This window comes from Piliocolobus tephrosceles, chromosome 1, assembly GCF_002776525.5.
Source record: "Piliocolobus tephrosceles isolate RC106 chromosome 1, ASM277652v3, whole genome shotgun sequence".
NCBI classification, from domain to species: domain Eukaryota; kingdom Metazoa; phylum Chordata; class Mammalia; order Primates; family Cercopithecidae; genus Piliocolobus; species Piliocolobus tephrosceles.
This window is the reverse complement of record NC_045434.1, coordinates 10,855,470-10,882,755: the sequence shown is the minus strand read 5'-3', so window position 1 is coordinate 10,882,755 and position 27,286 is coordinate 10,855,470. Positions and strand designations below refer to the sequence as shown.

Sequence of the window (27,286 nt, the reverse complement as noted above, 5' to 3'; positions counted from 1 at the left end):
CCTACATAATTTTCAGCAATACACGATCCACATTGTTACAGAAGTGAGAGGTGATGGCCAAAACTTACTGTAAAAGAGGTCAACCTCACAAATGTTACCTTCTCTGCTTCCCTCTCTTCCCATCCCGCCACTGATCAGCCACTTTCGTGGTATTCCATGGCTGGTCTCTATCCCTAGTCCTGGGGAGCTGTACATTTGATCATAGCTGTTAATGCCGAGTTTTGCAAGAGAACATGGTCAGTGAGGACTTAGCTGTTCTCATTATTGGGAAAAAATTCAAGCTGAGTGTGGGTGGTACTCCACAAATGGATCTTCAAGGTTAGATATTTTTGGGTAGGTGCTGGCTGGGTAGAGCCTGTGCAGTCTGAGAGCTGAGAAGAGTGTGAGTAGATGTGAATGAAAATAATGTCGCTTGTATTGGTAGAGATTTGCAAATGGCCCCTGAGAGCATCTGGGTATGGACCTCTTGCAACCTAGGTTGGGAGCCGTACAGGAGGGCTGGATGTCAGAACGCTGACATCCTTATTTTATGTCAGAACGCTGACATCCTTATTTTATTGAGTTTATTTAGTTGAATGAGTTTATTCTAAGAATAAACTGAGCTGAGTTTTGAGGGATGAGTAGATAGGAGTATAGCATGGAAATGAGTGAAGGGTATTTCTCAAAATAAGGACCTGTGAGGATCACACCCAGCTGAGGCTCGGTGAAAAGAAAGGACAAATAGCAGGGATCTCCCAGGTTCAAGGGTCTGATCTGAGAGTGGATACCAGCGTTGTCAGGCTGAATGCTGAATGTGGGCAGCCATTATTTGGAATGGCTCATTGCTAATTGCCATGAAGGACTCAAAGACACAGGAACCTTCTCTGGAGCAGATAAGAAATATACTGAACTCGTTGGTGTCCAGAGACTTTAAGTTATCATATCTGTAATGCTTTCCTCTGAGTGATTATCAGTTGCTCAAATTCTGTTCCTACTTTACTGTATTCAAATTCACTGGATGCTTATGTTATGTAAGGAGTGTGATCAAGGTTGGAGAAGAAGGAGATTTCAAATAATGAAACATATTAAAACTTAAAGTAACATTGTATGCCCAAAGCACCATACTTCTGTTGTAAAATAATGTAAAAAAAAAAAAAAATATATATATATATATATACACATATTTTTTAAATCCAGAGTTTCAGTGGTACATCTGGGCAGATAAAACCAAATTTTTTCCTTGTGGTTTTTCAGTAGTTATATCCTTATGGGGTTCATATAGATTGCTTTTATATTAATTAGCTTTGCTTTCAATTTTTTTTGGTTTCTTATAATATGTGCTTTTTTAACCATGTTTGTTAAAGATATGCACTCAAAGACTCTTTCTTTAATACCTTTACTCCACATTCTGCTCAGAGAATTGATTCTTTCTGCGTGACATCATGTTGCTTTTTTCCGGCTCATATATCAGCTGTTTTTTTTTTTTTTCTTTCTTCTTCTTTTTCCTTTTTTTTTTTTTTTTTTTTTAATTTCCCCCTGTCTTTTCTACCTTCCCTTCCCCCTTCCCTTTTCTCTTTTGTTTTTCTTTTGTCTTCAGCCTATTCTGCAAACTTGGAGTTCTTGTCAGGCATAGGATTTCACTATTTGGTAAGGAGACCCTTGAAAAAATACAAGCATGGCCATCACTTGGTTTTCTTTGCCGTTTTTGCACTGTGTTGTGTGCTGCTATGTTGCATGGATGCATGTTTGCATGGCTGCATGCATGGTCGTTGCAGGCCAAGATAAGGTCCTCGAGGTGGTTCATGAATAGCATCATGTATGGTGAAATTGAGGACTCTATCTTTTTTACACTAGTCCAAAGCATAACTGAAAAATAAAAAGGCTATTATTAAAGAGCAAAATGAATGGAAATGGCAGGCTGTGCCATATTTTATCTCAGGGGTAAAAACAAAACAAAGCCAGGCCCTTGGATTTGTGTTTGGTTACCTCTGATAGATTAACTAATGAGCTGTTGTAAATCAGAATTTTAAACTGCACTTATGTTTTTTAATGCTCTTGACTACAGATTTGCATGTCTTCTGCATTCCAAACACTGGAACGTCATAGTCAAGACACTGAAGCCAAGGAGCTTCGGAGCTTCACTTGGCAAGAGTGGCTTTTCTAGCACCACTCACTCCAGAGTCAGTTTCTGTTTGTTTCTGAGAATTCACCTAGCTGGAGTCCATGTTCCAGAGCACCTGCTTCCGGACAGCCATGCAGGGTGGGCACTCACTTTCCGCAGATTTTCCCTGCCGTGGGGCTTTAGAATCTCTAGTGGCTGGTGGAATTTGTGTTTCACACTTTCCTGCATCTGATTTTATAAACTGCCAAAGAAAATGTGAGCCCTTTGCTCTCTAGGTTTTGAGACCAGTGTTGGGGTAATTTTAGAAATGAAACATTGAATGTATTGCTAGAGGTATTATAAGTTCAACTCTATTTACAGGAAAAGCTAAGGATTAAAAAAATTAAGTCATTTCTACAAAGTCACAGTTAAACTGAGGAATGGGTGTGTATATGTGTATGTGTGTGTGTATATATATAAATATATACACATATGCACAAATAAGTTCTTCACATTACATTTTTTGAGAAATAATAGTTTCTGGATATAGTAGGTTATTGCTATATTTGGTTTCTAGTATTATATCCAATATTTGATGCTCTTAAATATAGTAATGAAAATTTGCATTTCATTAAAATTGCCTGAGTTTTTAACATTAATATTTCAGTTATTTAAAAATCAATGAGGCAGTTATCTTTAGAATAATTTCTAGTTCACTGACTTTTGTTTCACTTCTCTTCAACAGAGAAAAATTTTCATGGGCTTATTCAGGCAGGATTTTCATATACTCTTTAACCTTCTCAGAATAACAATGGATTCAAATATTCTCCATTTGTCTGCAGCAAGTACTAGCTAATTATACATATCAGCTGCCCTTTTGTGGTCTTATTCATGAGCCTAATAATATTTTCTTTGGTGCTATTTCTAATTTCCTGCTTATTGTATAGTCTTCTTTTCCTGTTGTACCTCACTATAATTTCCTTTAAAAAATTTTTTTGAGATATTCCATACACGAAGTACAAAATCCTAAGAACATCTTGGCGAGGTGTGGTGGCTTATGCTTGTATCCCAGCACTTTGGGATGTTGTGGTGAGAGAAGCACTTGAGGACAGGAGTTCAAGACCAGCTGGGGCAACATAGTGAGACCTTCCTTCCACAAAAAGGAAAAAAAAAATTAATTAGCCAGGTGCAGTGGCACACGCCTATAGTCTTGGCTACACAGGACATTGAGATGGAAGGATCACTGAGTCCAGGAATTTGAGGCAGCAGTGAATTATGATCATACCATTGTACTCTATTCTAGGAAACAGAGCAAAACCCTGTCTCTAATACAAACAAATAAAAACAACTTGATGAAAATGTATATGCATATACAACCATTTCATCATGGCTCAGGCCAAGGCATAGAACGTTTCCAACATGCCCAGGAGCCTCCCTTGTGCCATTTTTCAAATTATAACCATCTCCAAAGGAACTATATGTAGACTCCGTTCTATGGATTCGTTTCAGCTGTTCTTGAAATTCCATTTTTGTTAAATATATCATTTAATTTTGATCATTGAAGATAAATGTGTAATACAGTTTGTCATGCTTGTTAGAGGTGAAAAACTAGACCTTAACATTAATTCCTTCCCCATGTGGTCCTAGTATTTCAATTAGACATTGTGGTTTCATCCCTTAGCCTTTTAATACTATTATTTTTATTTTAAAGGGGAAATTATTGGATGTGTTTTTTTACATCTCAAAGCGTATTTTTACACGTTTTTGTTTTATTAAAGTGTATGTTATTATTTCAAATTTGCTTTGATATTTGCCTATAAAAATATAAATTTCAAGAAGCCTTTATTAATCAAACATACTCTAGTACAGACTTGCCAAACTATTAGAATCTTTAGGTCTTTTTTTGTGTTTTTTGAGATGAAGTTTCGCTCTTGTTGCCCACCAAGCTGGAGTGCAGTGGTGCGATCTCAGCTCACTGCAGCCTCTGCCTCTGGATTCAATCGATTCTCCTGCCTCAACCTCCCGAGTAGCTGGGATTACAGGCGCACACCGCCACGCACGGCTAATTTTTTGTATTTTTCGTAGAAACGGGGTTTCACCATGTTGCCTAGGCTGGTCTCAAACTCCTGCCCTCAAGTGATCTGCCCATCTCGGCTTCCCAAAGTGCTGGGATTACAGGTGTGAGCCACCACGCCCAGTCAAATCTTTAAGACTTAAGCATTTAAGCTTCACATATTATGGGTATTGGTATAGTATTTAAACTTCACATATTATGGGTTGTAGATGCTAATATGACATCCTAGAGAGAATAGCAGGCTTGGAATCAGAAAACCTTGCTGTAAGTCCTATTTTTCTAACTTAACGAGCTGAATGATTTGCACAAGGGACTTAAATTCTCTGAACCTGCATTTTTTCCATTGTTAAAGTGGGCTAAAATACCTAATAAACTTAGAAATCGATTTTGTGTGAAATAATTCATGTTAAAGTGCCATGTAAAGTGTAACCTTATAGTTTTCACATATCAGGTGTTTCTAGTATTATTATAATTATTAGATTTTGTTAATTTATCTAAAGCTTATTATACTTTATTGACATAAATTACATACTAAACTAGGAGACTTGGCCACTTAAAATACACACACAGGGCCAGGTGCAGTGGCTCACGCCTGGAATCCCAGCACTTTGGGAAGCCAAGGTGGACAGATCGCTTGAGCTCAGGAGTTCAAGACCAGCCTGGGTAACATGGTGAGACCCCATCTCAACTAAGAATACAAAAAATTAGCCATGGGTGGTGGCACACACCTTTGGTCCCAGCCACTCAGGAGGCTGGGGTGGGAGGATCACTTGAGCCTGGGGGGCAGAGGTTGCAGTGAGCCAACATTGCATACCACACACACAAAAATACACACAGTAAAGCCTTTAAAATCCACCCATTTCCAGAATGAATCAGAAGTGTTATAGCCCAACTATTTACTTTTTGATTTATTGGCTATGCCAATGTGGATTTTTCCAAACTGACAGATCCAGTAGCATATATGCAGTACTTGTTTGTATATGGTCATATTAATCTATTTTTTTCACTCTACCTTTATCATTTTCTTGCATTCTGGCAGGAAATACATTGATTATCAATGGGATTACAAGCATGAGCCACCACGCCAGCCGAATCTTTAAGTCTTAAGCATTTAAGCTCCACATATTCCCAGTACTATCTTGTATTTCCTGTACTATCTTGATTTAAATATTTTTTCATGACCTAAACCTAAGAGTAAATTAAGACAGAATTGAAAGTTGACGTTAACAAGAAAATACTTGACTTTTGTGATGATCAGTGAAGGTAAGGATGTAGAAAGATACATATTAACCTTAAATATGTCAGAAACTGGAGACAAGACAGGAGCATTAAAACAAATGAAGAGACAAAATGCTTGTTCTGGTGGTAGTAATTGGGTGAGCAGAGTTTGATGGGTAATGAAATATTTATTCTAGGTTGGCTGCCATATTGTAATTATATCTCCAAACCTTACCTGTGGTTGAAATATTTTTCTGACATATGAAATGAGGATTCTCAAAACTTGGTCTTTTATATTTTTTGTTTATCTGTTATCTACTTTGAAATATTTCTTCTGCATTGAGGGACACTATTCAGGAATTAAGATAATAGTGTTTTTATGCCTCATCTATTATTTTTGAGGCATTTGAACCATTTTATTTTATGTTTAAAAAGTTAAGGTTTTTAAAAAGGAAGACAAGCCATATTACCCACAGAATTCTGATGAATCAATTAGAATAATTTATGGAATGAAAAAGAAAGAAAATAGCATCTTGTTTAAATATAGACTTCCCTGTTTGAATTCTGAAATGCTTGGTAGTGATTGTAAGTTGCTGCACATAACGAATTTTGGAAATCCAGGTAGGACGTAAATAGGACATAGGCAGGTTGACAAGTGATATCCTTATCATTGGCCATTTTCAAGGATCCAATGTTGACTAAAGAAATAGTGCTTTTATTCCCAGAGTTTCCCCTGACTTTTGCTACCTCGAAATTCTGATTACTATTTTCAAGGCAGTTAGAGGATATATCAGCCCTTCTATTACAGTCTGTTAGAATCTTTCAATCATTTTTAGAGGAAGCAGCATCTGATAACTAAGAGTTCAAGAGTAATAGTGAGGGCGGCACAGGCAGTGCTTATCAGCACTCCTTAATGGCTTTCTTTTTACCTGTGAAAATAAATCGAATGCCTTAATGATACTCATCTTATACATTCATTCAATAAACATGTATTGTATGTCTGCCATGTGAAAGGCATTCACTCAAGATGTGAGGATAGGAAAATGAAGATTTATTTCTCTTTCCACTCCGGAACCCAGACAAAATGCAAACATCTTTCGCTTGTACTATTGCAGGAGCATACTGACCATTCTCTCTGGCTCCCCTCCTGCCTCTCTGAACCGTGTTCCATGATGATCTTACCGAATCTTCTCAAAACATGCTTCTCTGATCATACTCCTGCATATCCAGTGGCTTCACATGCCTTTAGGATAGAAAGCACATTTCTTAACCTAGCCACGTTAGTGTTTCACCCTCCATTCCCCACGGGCCACTCCATCCTCATGTCCCAGCCTAGTTTCTCCTGCTCCCTATGCTTCTTCAGCTTCCTTGGCCTTCTCTCTGCCTCTTGAATGTGTTAGATTCCTTTCTGCCCAGGGTTTTTGCACATGCTGTGATTATCGCCTGACTAAAGGACCCTCACACATAACACTCATATCCTCAGTCCTTCACAATCTAACCAACTATCCATCCTTCAAACTTCAATCCAAATACTACTCCCTCAGGAAAGGCTTCCCTGACCTCCCTGGTAATACTCCCTTCTCCTGCTGTTACAGCAGCCTCTGGTGCTGTGTACTTTTCCTCCTTATCACTGATGGTGTGCTTACCGGATTAACGTCTCACTCGCAAAAACTCTCAGCTCTGTGAGATCTTACTGTTGCATTCTCAGTGCCTGGCAGGGAGTCTGGCACACAGTGGATATTTTATGAATATATGATGAATGAATGAATGAATGAATGAATGAATAAGCCAACCAAATCCGGCCTTCAAGAAGCCTACAGTCTAATAGAGAAGATAGATAAATATGCAGACACTTATTATGAGATAAGTGCTAAGAACTTGGAAATTTTCTTACATTCACAGATGACACAGCTTTCTTTGTTTATTTTGTCTAAGAGATTATTAAGAAAAATGTGGTACCTAATTATCCTATAATTGGTGAGAATCATGTTTTGTTTTTGTTTTTTTCTCTTATTCCTTAAGAGGTCCATGGAAGTACTTAGGCCACTTGCAGTGAAAAGAAAATAACACATAATTAATGACCCTTAAAATAATAAGATCGGCCGGGCGCGGTGGCTCAAGCCTGTAATCCCAGCACTTTGGGAGGCCGAGACGGGCGGATCACGAGGTCAGGAGATCGAGACCATCCTGGCTAACATGGTGAAACCCCGTCTCTACTAAAAAATACAAAAAACTAGCCGGGCGAAGTGGCGGGTGCCTGTAGTCCCAGCTACTCGGGAGGCTGAGGCAGGAGAATGGCGTAAACCCAGGAGGCGGAGCTTGCAGTGAGCTGAGATCTGGCCACTGCACTCCAGCCAGGGTGACAGAGCGAGACTCCGTCTCAATAAATAAATAAATAAATAAATAAATAAATAAATAATAATAATATGATCATGAAACTCAACCAACAATGATCCTTTCAGGTCCAGGAACTATTTGCAAAGGCTGGCACAAAATATTTATCACTTATAGGCCAGTTTATTTCCGGTTTTCTGGTGCCTTTTTAACATCCTCGTGAGACATTGAATGACCTGGACACTCCTCAGAGTTAGTGGAGAATTTCTGAATTAATGACATAGGTACATCTGGAAATACCTGATGTTATTACAAAAAGCCAGCGTTTTGTAATACACTGAGCATAGTATTGCAGCACTTCTGGGTTGACCTAGAACCCGACATATAACATCATTAATGCAACTCCAATATTAGCTACAGGGGTATTAATCAAGATAAATATTATTATGTGTTTAACATGAAGCAGTAGCTGTTGTTAAAATATTCAGTGTTTTTCTAGGTGAGTATGCCTACTTATACCAGTGCCTAAATCTTAATGTTATGTTTGGGAGAGTTTTAAAAGTAGATACTAAGTAAAGTCATACAATGGATTCTATCAACTCGTATTTCTCCCTAATCAATACATTAGTGGATTAAGTTCATGTTGATACTTCTAATATCTCTCCCAAAAAGCACTGATGTATTTATATGATGATTGCTGTCTTATCTCAGAAGTTATTATATTAGAAAATTAATATGTTTGTATTATCTCTAACAAGGCTCAGATTGTACTTGTGTTTGGTAGGACACATATAATAAAAGAAAAATTACTTAAAGTACTCAGAATCGCTGGGCATAGAAGCCTATTTGAGGATTCAGTGTGCCATTAAGTTGAGAATGTAATAGTCCAGTCATGCACAATCTGTCGCTATTTTCTTATCCTTGTTATTTGTAACTGGAGGATCATTGAGATGTTTCTCTAATTTAAAAATTCTGTAGAACTATGGCAATATGCATGGCAAGAACAACTATTCCCTAGATTTAACTTATTATATATACCGTAAACAATCCTACTTTTTAGAGAAGTAAGTTCAGAAATATTGGAATTAGATGCCTGTAATGAAAGTAATAAAGTATACGTAGTATTAGAGCAACATAGTGTTATAGCGATACAGATAATTCTTTCAGTTGAACATAGCACTATAGGACAAAATTTCCTGGCTTTGAAAAATGAGTAGACTATGTAGTTATTCAAAATGTATCCTCAGTTTGACTGAAACTCCTCACCAAATTAGGGAACCAATAATTTTACTCTGTTCAATATCACAGACTTTAGAAATAACAAAGTCATTGACACTCTTCAATTTTTCTCTATTCACTCATAATTGTGAGAGAAATTTATAAGTTCTGGCATAGTGGTAGTTCACATTATTAATACAGTTCTGCCAAGATTGATCATTTCTTCAGAGAAAAGAGTGAAATATTAGAAAAGTAGAGAAAAATTAAAAGTAGAATGACTGCTATCACTGTTTCCAGAAGAGAGAGAAGTCAACATTCTCTGAATTCTCAGTTTATCAGATTATAAGACAGAACTGCCATATATGTCAAATTTAACACTGAGAATTCCTGAGTTATAGAAACTTTATTTAAAAAAGTAATGTGGGATTAATATGCAAACATTATTTATATTTATATTATGTAATTTGTTGTTTTTATTTTTTAGAGAGTCGTAGATGAGAGTTGTCATAATGTTTTTTAAAACCCAGTGTTGTCTGTATTGTTATTAGACTCAGGTGTAAGTTGTTACTTTAATTATATACTTTTTATGTTTACATACACCTTGATGCACTGATATAAATACACAATCTTAAGGACAAACAGGCAATCTATCAGTGTTTCCCTGAGTGCTTAGAGGTGATGAGAGGTGTGTATCTGAGGACAAGGGGAATAGCTGGGTCCTTGGAATACTGTGAGTTGAAAACTATCAATCTTTTGGTTTTTACACCATCCAGAGCAATGAAGCAATTATGTAAACTTAAGTACATAAAAGTCCTGTTGCCACCTTAAAGTTTTATCATCTTAGAAAACTCTACTGGCCCTTCCTGTTCTTCCTAATACTGTGATTGACATTTCTGATTATGGTGATCTGGATAGCTTTAAGAAGGACAATATTTAAGTCATTATTTTATTGAAAAGCCTTACCACATGCTTTACATCTTCAAGACTAATTATTTTAGGCTTCTTACACATATTAATGGGATTGACACTTTTGCCTGGTCTACAAATTAAAATATTGAAGACTCTACTTTTTCTGCATTCTTAGAGTCCCTTTCCCATTTTTCACATAGAGGTATTTCTATTTAAAGTTGTACTGCGTCTAAAAGGGGCCTACCAAAATGTAAAAATGTGTGGAGTTTATAGTTTATTCCTTTAGCAATCATAGAAATTTCATATTCCCAACACACAGTTTCAGTCAACCCACAGAATTTGTCTGGCTACTGGTGCTGTTTCCTATTCTTCTTACATCCCAAAGCCAGTCCACAAATATCTCAAGGCCCTGCTGTATGTCACACACTATTCTAGGTGCAGAGAGCAAAGCAAACAAAAATCCCAGCCTCTCAAGCCTATATTAATAGAAGTTTAAAATAGCCCCGACCACCCCTCATGGGAAAGGGCACAGGAAAACTCAGTACCAAGTACAAACACTGCCAATCTATAATGAGAGACAGCAGATTGGAAGGGACAGACAACTGAGTGTTTTAGGAAAAGTGAAGGACCTGCCTCTCTGATTTGAGGCTGATTAATAGTGGCATAGGACCTATACACATTGCACTGGATCTCTTCTTCCTCATGGCCTTCTCTTTCCCATCGTCTATACTGCATCTTTCTTATCTTCTCTGCCTCCAAACACTGGAGGCCCTGGGCCTTTTTTCTTCTATACTTATATTCATGCTGGCTGGTTTCATTTAGACCCATGATGTTTAGAATTAAAGGTATGTTTACAATGCCCAAGTGGTTAGCTCTGGCTTAGATCTCTTACCTGCACTGAAGACTTGTTTTTTTTTTTTTTTTTTTTTTTTTAATCAATTGCCTATTCTACATCTTTACCCCAATTACCAGTAGGCCCATCACACTTAATATGCGCAAAGCAAGGGTCAGGACCGCCCCCGCCCCACCTGTCCCTTTCCTCCCAGGGTCTGCTTCTTCCTGTGTATACCATTCAATGGTGCCACCTTTCACCCAGTTACTTAGGCAGAAAACCTTAGAGTTATCCTTGACTGCTTTCCTGCTCACCTCACATTCAATCCATAAGTAAATCCATCAAATATATATTCTCAAGTTCTTCACCACTGATATCCTATTCTGAATTCGCCATCATCAGTGAACTGATTCCATTCCTGCAGTAGGTCCCTAATTGTCTTCCACTCTTGCTCTTCCAGAATTTCTCACATAGGGAATTCTTTGAAAATATAAATCATATCATATCCCATCCTGCTCAGAACCTAAGAATGTCTTCCTACTGCACTGAAAATCCAAGGGCTCGCTTTAACGAAGCTCTAGAACCTGACATCTCCCTACCTCTCCACCTCATACTCTGCTTCTTTCCCCTCGCTCTGACCACCTTAGCCACTTGACGGTTCTTGCTTGGAACACCAGGTTCATTTTTTGCCTCAGAGCCTTTGCATGTGCTCTTCCCTATACCTGGGTCTCCTTCTCAGATACATGGATGGTTTGTTTCTTCATGTCATTCCAACCTCTGCTCAAATGCTGCCTCCAGGAAGGACTCATGACCTCTCTCCCTGTTATTCTACCCAGTTTCTAATATTTTATATATATATGGAACAAAAATATATATAAATGGAACAAATATATATATATAGAACACATATATATTTGGCATATATATATTTGTAACAAATATGTACTATATACTTTATATTTTATATTTATATATAATATATATGTTATATATAATTTATTTATATACTTATATATTATATATTTATATAATCTATTTTTATATATAACAAATATATTTTATACATATCTTTAACTGTGGCCTGCTATTGTGTTATATGCTGATATTTTGCTAAATATTTTGTTTTTTTTTTTTTTGCTTATTGATTCATTATCTATATCCCCCTTTAAAATGCTAGTACCACGAGGACTATTTTGTTTATTACTGGAAATTTAAGAGTGCCTGGTTTTAATCTTTATTTGTTAAATGAATTAATCATCAAACGAATACATCTAAGGGTTCCAGGAGAAGCCCCAGAGCTGGCATCTACCAATGGACAGGGAAATAACAAATCCTACCTTTCTGCTCATTTTGTCTTCATTATTACCAGGAATTCTGAGACTTGAAGCACAAGATAAGGGAATATTTTTATAAAAACTCAGAATCTCAGTAATAAATAGCTTACTTTTTCTTTTCTTATTTGTATCATATCACTAAACTGGTTTGCCCATGTTCTAATACAATTGTTAATTTCAGTGTGTACTTAGGTCATTCATTTTAGGTTACTTTTTTGTATAAATAATATAACATATACCAGTATTACAAAAACTTATATTCAAATAATATTTGTCAATCTCAACACCCAGGAAATGATTGTGTGTGTGTGTGTGTGTGTGTGTGTGTGTGTGTGTGTAAAATGAGGAACTGATCATGTCAAACTGTATTGTAAGTGGTCAAATTATTTTGTTACCTTGAATTCATCATTTTATTTGCTTTTTATATCACCATTACAAAGAAAAGTATATGTAATGCTTTTATCACTCACATTTCTGTACTTCCTGGTAAAATATGCCAATTAAAATGAGTGAATTTTATATTACTTTCAAGAGGAGTTACTACCATCTCAAAATCTCATAGGAGTATTATTTAACTTCTTTAGCCTCTGATTTTTTTTTTTTTACATGATGGTTTGGTGCTTTTTGGTTTTTGGCAAAGACCAATAACATTCAAGGAAATTAATTTACCTTCATGCAATTGAATTCAGGCAAATTAATTCATCCTAATGCAGTGGAATAAAATAAGAAAGCAGAAATACTTGGTGCAATTAAAATGGAATTAAAATTTTTAAACTTTAAGCCCACCTCATTTCATAAAGGATATGAGCTGACTTTAAAAGTTTGTAACCAATAAGACTGAAAAATCCAATGAGATGGGAGGGAGAGGGGGTTATTGAAAACCTCGGTGAAAACTCTTTTAGCCTGGTGCAATGCTTTTGAATGCTTCTTGGGCATGTCAGCTATTTGATGAGACATGCTTTGTTGCTTTTCTACTTACATTTGCATAACCACTTTTAAGCAGAAAAACTGCATGACTTCAAACTTGATTATTACAAAATCTTTTAAATTAAGTTATTGCTGTTGAGTTGTGTCATTGACTAATCTTTCTAGCACAAATATTGGTAGAAAAGAAGAACATTGAGAAATTCTCAGGGCAATTATTCGGCATTTTGTTTCCTCTTCAGGCAATGATGCAGCCTCAATTGTCAACTGTCTTCATATTTTGGGTCAGACTTTGGATGCAAGGTAAATGGATACATTTTTACTTAAATAAATTACTGTAATAATGATACGTGTATATATTTAAGAATGTTAAGAAGGACCCAGAGTCTTGATTTTATTCTTTGGATTTGTAATGAAGTCTTTCGTGTAGGTGAAAAGAAAAACTTTTCTAAATTAATACAATGGCAGCTTATTTTTATGATCATATATAGATTATTATTTAATCTCAAGTAATTTCTGTAGCAGCTAGGACCGTAAAGGAGGGTTGAATTGGTAATGTAGCATGCAGGAAAAGTGGTAATCTGACAATTCTGGAGATCTTATATAGCTTCCAGGCATGATATTTGTGCTTAACATTCATAATAACATTTGGCTTTTTAGGAAACAGAGATTTATTCTCATTTGACAGATGAATAACGTGATGTTTAAGATTGCATACTAAGTGTGTAGGTAGACGAATTCCCATCTGTGTGCTTTCTACTCTGCCCTGTCAACTTGACCAGAAATCTAGCATGTTGACCAAATACAAAATCAGTTCATTTAGCGTGATTGATTCAGCCTTTAAGCCATACATTTAGTTTATATCTAGGATAAATCTAAATAAAAGTTTATAAATGTCTCCTAAAGAGAACATTCCACAGTACTCTTTGATTATCCATTCTTGTGTTTAAGATTTCCTTTAAGATCTTTTCTATAATAAATGCAAAAAAAGGAGACACCATTACAGACCCTCACTTCCTACTAGAAATAGTGGCGTTAGGGTATGAAGTTCAGCCTTCAGCGGCTTCTTTAGAAAAGACTTGATTGCTACACCTTAAAACACAAACATTCTGTATCATTTGTTGAGTTGGTTTAGCTGGCATGAAATGTTTTTCTTTTCCTACCCATCGCCTCAGGAAACATTCCGTTTTGTTGGATTTGGGATTAACTATACTCACTCAGAAACTGTGTTTTGTTAAATTGGAGGCCATTAATGACAAGCATACAGCATTAAGCACAGACTTTTGCAGCAAGGTTTTCATAAATTGACTATGAAGGTATTTGGAAAAGATAATTTACAGAGCAGTGTTGCTGTAACTTCAAGTATATTGAAAAAACTTGTTTTAGACTTGATTTTAAAAGTTAGTTACCAGGTGGGTAGAGTAATGGAGAAATAAACACCACAGGAGAACCACATTTCATTTATATTTCATTTGTTCCTGTTGGAAGATACGAGTCCTCCCTTATTTACTTTCTAGGACAGTGATGAAGACTGGGCTGGAGAGTGTTAAAAGTGCACTGAGAGCTTTTCTGGACAATGCCGCAGAGGATCTGGAGAAGACCATGGAAAACCTCAAGCAGGGCCAGTTCACTCACACCCGAAACCAGCCCAAAGGGGTTACTCAGATTATCAATTACACCACAGTGGCCCTGCTTCCAATGCTGTCATCATTATTTGAACATATTGGCCAGCATCAGTTTGGAGAAGACCTAATATGTATGTAAATTTATATCTTGGAGCTTTTTAAAAAAATCAAAATACCCTCTAGTACAATCAAAACCAGTAATAACCACATCTGGATTACTAAAACACTGTTTCCGTGTTACAATGCCTTTTTTATTGCAAAACGTTATAGGTTGACGTTTGAGCGATAGACAGCATTCTTACAGAAATAGATCTCTGAATTACATGCACCCACAGAGAAGACCAGTAAGGTACTGGTTATAGAAAATAACTTCCACATTGTTGAAGTAAAGTTTCCAAATGATCACTATTTCCACATTTTGCCTCTTTTCACGTAAATGTTTTAATGCAGTTGGACCATATAACATGCAACATTAAATGTTTTCAAATTATTTCTGAGTCAATGCAGATTTTTTCTCCAAGCTTGACAACAGAGTAATGTGGACTGTGTCTAAGTAATTGACAAAGTCTGTGTTTAAATAATTGCTCTTTTAGAATGTCTCAGTATCCTCTGTTTAGAGGTTTCTGACAGTTTTTAGGGAAGTTTTAATCTTCTGTTTGGGGCTGGCATTCAGTAGTTAATAAAAATATACACAGAATGCCCGAGATTATGTGGAAAAAATAGCACATGAGCTGCTTCAACTCCCCACTGTCCTGCTCAGGACATAAGCCTTTGTTGAGCAGCATCACCAATTCAGACTCATGCTTTGTACATTCCTCAGTTGATGGGCACATCTGTGCAAAAACTGCTGTTACTTAGTGGATGCCACAACTACCAGTGGCAGAATGTTTATTTTAAATTTTGTTTTAAGAAAGCATGCTTAGTCTGGGCATAGTGGCTCATGCCTGTATTCCCAGCACTTTGGGAGGCTGAGGTGGGTGGATCACCTGAGGTCAGGAGTTCGAGACCAGCCTGGCCAATATGGCAAAACCCTGTCTCTACTAAAAACACAAAACTTAGCTGGGCATGATGGTGCGTACCTGTAATCCCAGCTACTCAGGAGGCTGAGACAAGAGAATCGCTTGAACCCAGGAGGTGGAGGTTGCAGTGAGCCAATATTGCCGTTGCACTCCAGCCTGGGTGACAGAGCCAGACTCTCTCTCAAAAAAAAAAAAAAAAAAAAGCATGCTTAGATGTGCCTTTTGTTCAGTTATTTTTATTTGTATAAATGTATGGATTACAAGTACGGTTGTCTGGACTTTTAGGGTATCCATCACCCAAATAATGAAGGTTGTGCCCATTAAGTAATTTCTCATCATCCACCCCCTCCTGCCCCCTCACCCTTCTGAGTCTTGTCTATTATTCTCCTCTCTATGTCCATGTGTACACATGGTTTAGTACCCACTTATAAGTGAGGAATGTGATATTTGACTTTATGTACCTGGCTTGTTTCACTTAAGAGAACAAACCCCAGTTCCATCCATGTTGCTGCAAAAAACATGATTTCATTGTTTTTTATGGATGAATAGTATATAGCCTAAACTTAACAGTATATAGCTTAAACTTTCTCAGGACAATGTATAAACAAGTGGGTTTTTCTTTCAAGTGAGATTCTCTTTTTCCTTAGTGGAAGATGTCCAGGTGTCTTGTTACAGAATTTTGACTAGCTTGTATGCTTTGGGAACCAGCAAGAGTATTTATGTGGAGAGGTAAGAATTTTTAAAGTTTAATTTTGTATTAATTACTGCTTCAAGTTTTATAACTATTTATTTCAAGAATCTTCATTTCATAACCTGTTTCCTAGTTATAAACTAAACCAGATTGACCTTTGAAATTCCTTGGAAGTAATTAGACAATCTTTCAACAAACTAAGAATTGATATAATAGAGGACAATGGAGTTATAAAAAGAAGTAAAACACTAATGGTAAAGACTATACTTAATATGAAGTTTCAACTTAGAGTGTTTGAGTCTTATGAAAGCACCTGCTAGTACAGTTTCTCATTATATATCAGAAATTCAAAGTAAATATGAATATGAGCAGTTATTAAACTTAGTTTTATTTTCTCTTGTTCTCAAATTTCAGGATGGAGTGGTTTGCAGTGTTAAATGATGTGAATAGGTAACATAAGAAAAGGTATCCCCAGTAAATTTAAAATAAAGAGATCACTGGTAACTTTAGTAAGAAATTTCTGTGAACCAGAGAAGAAAAACAGGGAAGTTTTTTTAAAAGGCCAGAATAAATAAAAGCATTTTCTGATAGAAGATTTAATTATGAATAGATATAAGGTCTCCCCAAATTAATCTGTAATTATAATACAATTTCAAACAGAAATTTGCTTTCTATCCAACTTCACAAAATCATTCAAAAGTTTATTTCGAAGAATAAACCCATGAGACTAGCCAATAGAATTTGCAGGGGAATGAAAGAGTAATGAACAGGTACTCATTTTGCCTACCAAATATTAAAACCTGTAAAGCTACAATAATTAAAATAGGATGATAGTTGAACATGAAAATAGAAAATTAGATCAATGGAGAAACATAATTGAGTTTACTCTGAACATTTTAGATTTTTTACTTTCATTTTAAGTAAACTCAATTTTCATATTATTTTATGGTTATGAATGATATTAAGGAAGTATAATTTATTGATATGTGACTTTATTTTTGACATGTTGGCTATTTTCTGTTTTTCACTAATATATATATATAAAGCTAGATCTATGTTCATAGATTCCACTGTATTTTTATACTTATTTCCCTTAGCTATATGCTCAGAATTTGGAATTGTAGGTTAAAGGGTATGCCTATATTACAGGATTACGGTACTCATTTCAGTATGTTTTCAGAAAATGGATTCCATTTACATTCTCAAGTTTTAGAAGTGAATGCTAATTTCCTCACTTGTTCCTTACTCAGATTATCTTTTTTTTCTTTTTCGTGCTTGTGTATGTGATAATTAAAATATAGGATTCCTATTTATATTTTCAAATGCACTTTCCTGATTACTATCTACTTGCTTTTTTTTTCATGTTTACCTTGCCATTTGCGTTTCTTTACTTTAGGAATTGGCTTCTCTCATCTTGCATCTATTTTTCTATTACTGTATTGTCATGCTGATTTGTAATAATGCTTTTGTTTATTGAAATGATTAACCTCTTGCCTATTGTTTCTCCTGTTTTCGTGAGTTTTAGCATTTTTTTACCTTTATAGTGTTTATATATTAAAACTGAATGCAGATAGCATTTTATGACATGGTAATGTTGAATTTTTATATAATCAAATTTTATGTAATTTTGACATAATCAAATCTATCAATTATTTCATATATGTTTCTTCCCCTTAGTTTTATGATTCCGATAAGTTTAGACTACACATTTAGCAGTTAGAATTTCAAACATTTATTCTCCTAGACTTTACATGCTTCCAGTTTCTTATATTTAACTTCTTAATCCTATTGTTTGTATCCTAAATATTTATTAAATGCCAGATACTGGGATGCAGAAATAAACAAGATACTTCTCTATTCTCATAGGTTTTATATCTGGTGGAGGAAACCAAACCAAAACAGACAAGCAAACTGATAAATATTATAGTGGCAAGGGATAGTTTGTCCTATGAATAATCAGACAATTTAGAGAACAAGGTAGTCGAGAATGTGTCTGTTAGAAGATGACTTTCGAAGCTTATAACTTTTCTCTATGCAACAGAAAATAGGTAGAAGCTATATCAGGTAGGTCTGTGTCTAGTAGCTTCTATTTTCTCAATGAAGAATGATTTGAGTCCTAAGCCAGACGATGGCTGAGAAAAGACATGTGGAAAGCTCGAGGAAAGTAGAGAATGTCTGGAATGATTATCTCTGAGATAAGAAGGGAATTTGCTAGAAATATATCTGAATTTTATTTCTCTTGGGTATTATGTAGGATTCAACTTAAAATTTTTAAAAATCATCAACCATGTGTAAAGTAATCATTTATTAAATATTTATTTTATTCCCTGATGTAAAATAAACCATCACATAGAGTAATATATTTACTAGATTACATTTAGAATTTCTATTCTGTTCTATTATTTGATTTTTTATGAATAAATCAGTATCATATGAATTGTTAGTATTTTAAAAAATATTTTAATATCTGCTTTTTCAAACCCTCTAATCCCTTCTTACTACTGTTGCTTTTGTTTTTGTCATTGTTGTTTTTGCGTATGTATTTATCTGGACAAAATTCGAGGTCATTTTTTTAAGTTCTGAACAATGTTTTGGTTTTTGGTGGCTTGGTTTTTAAGTCTTTTTTGTGCAATTAATTTTGCAATTATAAAGTGATTGGGAAAAACAAAAAAATAAAATTTCAAAGGTAAGGAAAAGACATTTTGATAAAAATAGATATTTAGAAAAAGTTACAGTGGCATTTTTTCTAAAATATCTAAAAATATAGATATTTTAACATAAGTCATCCAAAAGAAACATTAATATTTCTGGAATACCAACACAGATTATCAGAATCAGTCTGAGAATCACTAATTGAAACAGAATTTTAAAGTGAATTAATGAAATAAAAGGACTAGTCCAATCAGATATGAGGAAAAAAGTTGACAGATAATTTTTTGCTAATAGATAGTTTAGCTTTTTTTCAAATGGTGAGGATATTGCTATTGAAAGCACATGATGTTTAGCAATGCAGAAACTGGATTCGGAAGTTAATTCATAGGAATATTATTCCTTTTAGGTTAAACTTGCTAATTGTAATATGACTTTTTTAGTTACTCACTTGGAAGACATTAAAACATAAGCATTTTCTACTTATAGGCAACGTTCTGCATTAGGAGAATGTCTTGCTGCCTTTGCTGGTGCCTTTCCTGTAGCATTTTTGGAAACTCATCTGGACAAACATAATATTTACTCCATCTACAATACCAAGTCTTCACGAGAAAGAGCAGGTAACACAGAAACATGTGCAGTGCTTTGAAATATGAAGCTAAAACTTGATATTTATCATATTGTCCAATAGTAATTTTTAATGAGCTGTTTCAGTTTACTATCTCCAATCCTGTTTGTTCTTAAATGTTATTGTTTAGTATTCTATGTTTTTGGATACTATATTCAATTTCCCTAGTATTTCTGAAAGAAAATCATTGGATTTCTTCTCAGTTAACGAGCCATAGACAAATTAAAACTCTTAAAAATAAGACAAAATAATAATCAAATATGGAAAAAATAGGTTGGTCTGATTTATGATTCAGTTATCTTTTATAGTTTGTCAGCAAGGTGTATGCCATTTTTATTACTTAGATTTTATGAATTTATACCTTTAATTATTTCTTTTTCACCAGATATGTCTACCTTATTAGGACAATTTTATTCCATGTGATTTTTTAATAGTTGAAGCTTTTTTCATGAAAACACTTTAAAACATAAATCTGAGAGACACTTAATCAATGACTTTAAATCTGCACCTGGCCCAAGTTTATGTGTCCCTAAGATTTATGTTTCCCTATATAGATAAAGAGAATCTACAGATCCTCACGATTCATGTTGCATTTAGGAAAATCTGATTATTCACTGGGCAGATAGGCCCATTTTTTCCACTGTCCCAGTTAAGAAAGCTTTTGAACCCTTGCTGATGATTTCAGTGGTTGGACTTCGAGAAGTTATTTGAATTATTAACTAGGATTTGAATTGAGTTGGATATACAAATAATAAAGTATAAACTAGTTATTCTTCTAATCAGTACTTTCAAGCAATCAAAGCATAGTTCTCATAGCGTGAACACTACAAAAGTGATCTCTTATAGAACGTTTTTCCTGTTTAATGTCTTCTAAGTCTGATAAAGTTTATTATATTTTAGTTGTTTTCCAATAGCCCTAAAGAGCTCTCACAGTTTGGGCAAGGATTGTTTGCCGTTCACAAATTCATACCTGTTTATTAGCTTATTTCTCTGTATAACTCATGTTTTTATGGGAGCTGCTGATTATACTGATTTTACAGTGAATTTCATGAAGTAAAGAATCTTTTAATAATTCACGTAATCATTATTTGACTATTATATAATTCTGACTTTATATAAAACATGAAGTTAAAGAAAAATATGTTGAATGTGCTTCATAATATTTTTCCACATAATTTCCACAATATATTTGTAAGTAGTTAGTGAAAAATGGTTGTTTGAGCTCTTAATCTTCTGTGTTAACATATAAAGGTTGCCTTATTGAGGCTTTTGATCAGTTCATATTTTTGCTATGAACCAATAATGAAGCAGATTTGTTATTTCATTACAGATAAGGAAATACACAAAGTAGATAATTTACCTGCTTATGTTTCTATAATATCATTTGCATAACAAAGTAAAGAAATTAAATGTAATGATTTCATTTTTTAGTCATTCAACAAATACTTGTTTGTGATGTACCCTGTGGTAGATGAGGGAGATACGATACAAAGATGAAGAAGACTATTTTTTTCCTCAGGGACTTTTTAGTGGCAGTCAAGGGAGAAAGATCGATAACATATGTGATAGAATTAAGAATTAAGAGCATTGGGGCCAGGGCACAATGGCTCACACCTATAATCCCAACACTTTGGGAGGCTGAGGTGGGTGGATCACGAGGTCAGGAGTTCGAGACCAGCCTGATCAACATAGTGAAATCCTGTCTCAACTAAAAGTAAAACATTATCCAGTCATGGTGCCAGGCCCCTATAATCCCAGCTACTTGGGAGGCTGAGGTAAGAGAATCGCTTTAACCCAGGAGGCAGAGGTTGCAGTGAACTGAGATCGTGCCATTGCACTCAAGTCTGGGCAACAGAGCAATGCACTGTCTCAAAATAATAATAATAATAATAAAAATAAAGAGCACTGGGGACAACAAAAAAGGCAGTTTTAGCCAAGAACACCTGGAAAGACTTCACAAAGCTGATACAAGATGAGTCTTGAAATTAGGAAGACTGAATCTCTGCTATATGAGGAGAAACTTCAAGCATTCTAACATGGTTGGAGATAGCGTTCAGGAGAGTAAAGGGTGAAAGATGAGACAATAATAGAAAGCCAGAAAGAGGGGAAGAAGGCTTTTTATGTCGGGTAAGGAATGGGGATTGTACCAGTGGCAAATAGAATCCTTTTACTGGCTTTACAAAGGTAAGATGAGCCGGGCGCAGTGGCTCACACCAGTAATCCCAGCACTTATGGAGGCGGAGGCAGGCACCTGAGGTCAGGAGTTCGAGACCAGCCTGGCCAACATGATGAAACCCCATCTGTACTGAAAATAAGAAAAGTAGTCGGGTGTGGTGGTGGGCACCTGTAATCCCAGCTACTCGGGAAGCTGAGCCAGGAGAATCTCTTGAACCCAGGAGGTGGAGGTTGCGATGAGTCAAGATTGTACCACTGTACTCCAGCCTGAGTGACAAAGCAGGGCTCTGTCTCAAAAAAAAAAAAAAAAAAAGAAAAAGAAAAAAGAAAAAAAAAAGGTAAAATGAGTAGATTTGCATTTCAGAAATGTATCCTGACAACAATAAGGAACATGAATAGCTATAAGTCAGCAATTAGAATAGGTGGTAATTCAAGAGCAAGGTGACTGAGCAGGCCCCTTGGGCAGCGTGTATGTGTGTTGATTGTGAGAGCTCCTAGAGGTAGAGTCATCTCGTGTGGCAGATGAGGGAGCATCGCAGCCTAGACGTTCTCCCAGGTTTCTTGCCTGGGTGACTGACTGGATACTGTCCCCACCAAGTTAGTGCGTGCTCAAGATAGGCTGGAGAGAAAAGGAGAAGTTTAAATTTAGACCCATTGTGTTTTAGTTGCGCTTGAGACATCCAGGATGAGTCAGAACAGTTTCTAAGAAACATAGCTTTAGAGATATTAGCTTATAGCAGAAAGAATGGCCAAAATTGTCTAGATGAACATGCAAACCAAAAACAAGAAGAGAATCAAAGATAAATTCCTAAAGATAATCAGCATTTAAAAGTTCAGCAAGGGCCAGGCGTGGTGGCTCATGCCTGTAATCCCAGAACTTTGGGAGGCCAAGGCAGGTGGATCACGAGGTCAGGAGTTCAAGACCAGCCTGACCAACATGGTGAAACCCCGTCTCTACTAAAAATACAAAAATTAACCGGGCATGGTGGTGCGTGCCTGTAATCCCAGCTACTCGGGAGGCTGAGGCAGGAGAATCGCTTGAACTGGGGAGGCAGAGGTTGCAGTGAGCCAAGATCGTGCCACCTCACTGCAGCCTGGTGACAGAGCGAGACTCCGTCTCAACAACAACAACAACAAAGTTCAGCAAGGAGAAGAGAGTCAGTAAGGGCACTGACAACATTCAGAGGGAGCCAGAAAGGCTGGGCACGTTGATGTTAAGAAAGAAGGGAGTTTTAGGAAAAGGGAATTTGGTCAGGGATATGCAATGCCGCTGAACGGTTGGAAAGATGAGTTGTAAAGTGTGATTTTGCTGCACAGTGAAAAGCAGTTTTGTTCCTGCGGACGGAGAGTGCCTGGAAAGCTAAGTAATCCAGGAAAGATTTGAGTATCTGCTGGGTAGGAGGTATTAGAGGGCTGAAAATACAGGCCTGAGCAAGGCATCGGGTATTCGGTGGAGCCATGAGTGGGGGACTTCAAAACTTCCTCAGAGATGGGGAAAGGAGGCCAGTGTGGAGTCATAAATGGCGTGTAGGTCTTGAGAGCAGCAAAGTTAGAGGAGGAAATATTTGATACTCTTGTTTGCTATGAAGTGGGAGGAATGGCTGTTTTCTGGGAGTGATGGTACAGTAGGGACTGGGGGAAACAGAAGCTTTGAAATAGCTACCTTGAAAAACAGGAGAAGGAGCCAGTTGAAGGCATGCCAGGCCTTGCTAAGTTTTGAAGTCCAAAATGCAATAGTTGCCTGTGGAAATCTGCCATATCATCTCAGTACTTTCTTTGAATATAATCCATTTTTATGTGTACTTCTCCAGCGCTCAGTTTGCCAACTAACGTGGAAGACGTTTGTCCAAATATACCGTCTTTGGAGAAACTCATGGAAGAAATCGTGGAATTAGCTGAGTCCGGCATTCGCTACACTCAAATGCCACATGTCATGGAAGTCATACTGCCCATGCTTTGCAGCTACATGTCTCGCTGGTGGGAGCATGGGCCTGAGAACAATCCAGAACGGGCTGAGATGTGCTGCACAGCCCTGAACTCAGAGCACATGAACACACTTCTAGGGAACATATTGAAAATCATATATAATAACTTGGGGATTGATGAGGGAGCCTGGATGAAGAGGCTAGCAGGTAAGAATCAGAAGAAGACATTGTACCCCTTAAATCTGTTTTATGTCCAAAAGAATTTTAAATATATAAACTAGAATTTTCCCATCACAATTTTTATTTATATTTTCTTTACTCAAAAATAGGATTCTTTGTCATGCTGTGTTTTAATGTAGATAAAAACAGGTATTGGGTTTATTTTAAATAGTTACTACTTTTAAGTAAGTATTTTTCTGACTTGCCAGTCTCTGTAACATTAATCAATAAACACAGCAGGAAAAACTAATGATTCTATAGCCAGAGACAAAAATAAAACATTCAACTTTTAGCAATCCACTTTTAGCCATCTGTGGCTAAACCAAAAAATGGGTAAACCAAAAAAATGTAGTCCAATATCTACAATTATTGCATTATTTATATTGAAAAGTTTAAAGCACTCTAAGTATCCAATAACTAGAATATGGCTAAATACGTTGTATACATCTACATGCCAGAATATTATGTCATCTTTGAATGTTAAAGTTCCAACAATGTTTTATGCCCTGGAAATCCTCATGTTATGAAGGGCAAAATGAAGAGGTTTTAAAACAATGAATTCAGAATGTTATATGTGTAATATATATGTATACTAATGTATCTACTGATGAAAACTCCAAAGAAATGCAGCAATGACTTATTAATTTGGATAGATGATTATGGTTGACTTTAACTTTTCTCTTGTGTACTCTTCCCCAATGCATATATGTTACCTTCAGGGGAAAAATAATTTTAAAAAATGGTCTAATCAAGTTTAGAACTATTACTAATAACTATGGTTATTATTAAATAAGAGAGCAGTGTTCCATGTAATCTAACTCTTCCATTGGGCCAAGGATGGAGATAGTTAAAATGAGATAACTGCATATAGTCTCATGTAGTAATTATGTAGCAGAGCTTGTTCCTATTCTAAGGGTTAGGGGAAATTTTTTCATTTGGTGATTTTATTTATTGTGTGAAAATGATTTCCAAAATGACTGAAAATCTTTTTTTCCATTCTAAATTAGCTATCAATCTATTCTAAAAACAAGGAAGATCATTGAATTCAACTCAGTAATCATTTTTTTGTAATAGCAACTGTGCAATTAGAGCTTGGACTAGAAAAATGGCTGAGGCATGAGCTGTACCCTTAAGGAAGTCATGTGCTGGAGAAGGAGGCTTTAATCATATTGCAATTAGAATTATAATCCATCATCATTTTAATGAATGGTTATACAGAGCAGAATACTAATGTCTGTCTTTAAACAGTGTTTTCCCAGCCTATAATAAATAAAGTGAAACCTCAGCTCTTGAAAACTCATTTCTTGCCGTTAATGGAGAAACTCAAGAAAAAGGCAGCCATGGTGGTGTCTGAAGAAGACCACCTGAAAGCCGAGGCCAGGGGGGACATGTCAGAGGCTGAACTCCTCATACTAGATGAGTTCACCACGCTGGCCAGAGATCTCTATGCCTTCTACCCTCTCTTGATTAGATTTGTGGACTATAACAGGTAGGATCAAAAGTAATTTAGTAATTTCCCCAATTCAGTGATAACCTTTCCTGACTCACATGTCCTTCTTGAATCGCTTCATTCACTATTTGGCCATGAGCTTGTTGGTAATTATAATATAATTAATTGTTTATAGGTAAGTTAATTTTTGGCTTAAAATTAAAACGCCTTAAAAATCAAAGTTGGTTATTTCATTCTGATTTTGCATGTAAAAGTTAACAGTTTGACAGTTATGATGTTTAAAATTTTTTTTAATGTTACAGCTCTGTGCTGAAACCACTGTGAGCTCTGTGGTCAGTACATTTAACTTTAGGAGGGTGATTTTTTCTTAATTAACTTTAAGGAGTAGCTGTGAAACCGCTTTATTATTATGTGATCCAGGGCAAAGTGGCTGAAGGAGCCTAACCCAGAAGCAGAGGAGCTCTTCCGCATGGTGGCAGAAGTGTTTATCTACTGGTCGAAATCCCATGTGAGTGTGAAAATATTGACAGATCACGCCTACTGTTTGGTGGGCATCTGCCTACTTGCCTCCTAGGTTTCATGTAACAGTTGAGGAGAGAGAATAGGTTCCCCTGAGGAGTTTGAGGGAATGTAAACCCTCTTTTGAGTTTTGCAATTTATCTTCTTAAAAAAATCACAGGAATTTTTAATTGCACTCCATAAACATATTTTAAATTTGCCCCTAAATTTTAGACTAATATTGATGTTACATAAAGATGTACTATTTTTACTATCTAGCTTTCCCTGTCTCTTGGCATGTTGTTCTCTTAATATGCAGTACTCAGTTTGAGATGTGCTTAAATAGACTAGCGATTTCCAACAATAACACACACTCATATTACTTGTAGAGGTACTGCTTCCATAAATTTGTTTTATCTTCACACACTTTACATCTATAGGAATTTAGTTTGGCTCACATTTTAGAATCTATTGGCTTTTAAAGTAAAGCTTCTTTCTACTGACAATCCTGCTTACAGAATTTCTAAAGTACACATTTGGTGAATTTTCACTATTTTGTATAGTGCAAGTGGAAATACACATTTTTAAATCTGGAAAATATTTTAATCATAAGAATTGTATAGTATTCTATCATAAGAATGGTGTAGTATTCTATCATTTATTTTCAGTAACTAGCAGAATATAGGTAATTCAGCATTGATGATTATCCTGAATTATTTTAAAAGTGTAGAATTTTTATATCAATTATAATTCTATGTCACTCTGTAAATGGGAGACAGAAAATAAAAATAAAAATTTCAACCTCAGTTTTATCATCTGAAATATCTTACCAGTTTACTTCATCAGACTGTAAAATATTATGTGTTCAAATCAAATTACTTTGGACACATAATATTTTTAAATTATTCACATTTAATATTTGGGATAATAAATATTATTTATTGCCTACATCTGAGGAGTCTGTCAAACTTAATAGGAAACTTTATATCTTTATATCTTCACAAAGATACAAATTTATTTATCCTGTGTAACTCATGTTTGGGGGATGCAATAGATCAGCCAAGGTATTCTGAAGGAAAATTCAAAATCCACTCTAAAAAGATAAATAGATTAGATATGTAGATAGACAGACAGACAGACGGATGATAGATAGATAGATGATAGATAGATAGATAGATAGATAGATAGATAGATAGATAGATAGATAGATATCTAGATAGATGATAGATAGATTAGATAGATAGACAGATAGATAGATGATAGATAGATAGATAGATAGATAGGTAGATAGATAGGTAGATAGGTAGATAGATAGATAGATAGATAGATGATAGATAGATAGATAGATGATAGATAGATGATAGATAGACAGATATCTAGATAGATGATAGATAGATAGATAGGTGGATAGGTAGATAGATAGGTAGATAGATAGATGATAGATAGATAGATAGATAGATAGATAGATAGATAGATAGATAGAT

The 27,286-nt window shown here is 35.6% G+C and overlaps 1 protein-coding gene across 1 annotated transcript in view; it reads left to right on the top strand.

Moving 5' to 3' along the window:
- Positions 1 to 27,286, top strand: part of RYR2 (ryanodine receptor 2) — a 557,611-nt gene that overhangs the window by 409,428 nt on the left and 120,897 nt on the right. The window contains exons 63-70 of the mRNA XM_031934901.1: positions 1,577 to 1,626; positions 13,166 to 13,226; positions 14,441 to 14,679; positions 16,215 to 16,296; positions 19,397 to 19,527; positions 23,522 to 23,842; positions 25,103 to 25,343; positions 25,725 to 25,812. Of these exons, the coding sequence (XP_031790761.1) occupies positions 1,577 to 1,626; positions 13,166 to 13,226; positions 14,441 to 14,679; positions 16,215 to 16,296; positions 19,397 to 19,527; positions 23,522 to 23,842; positions 25,103 to 25,343; positions 25,725 to 25,812 (1,213 nt within the window). The remainder of the gene's footprint in view (positions 1 to 1,576; positions 1,627 to 13,165; positions 13,227 to 14,440; positions 14,680 to 16,214; positions 16,297 to 19,396; positions 19,528 to 23,521; positions 23,843 to 25,102; positions 25,344 to 25,724; positions 25,813 to 27,286) is intronic.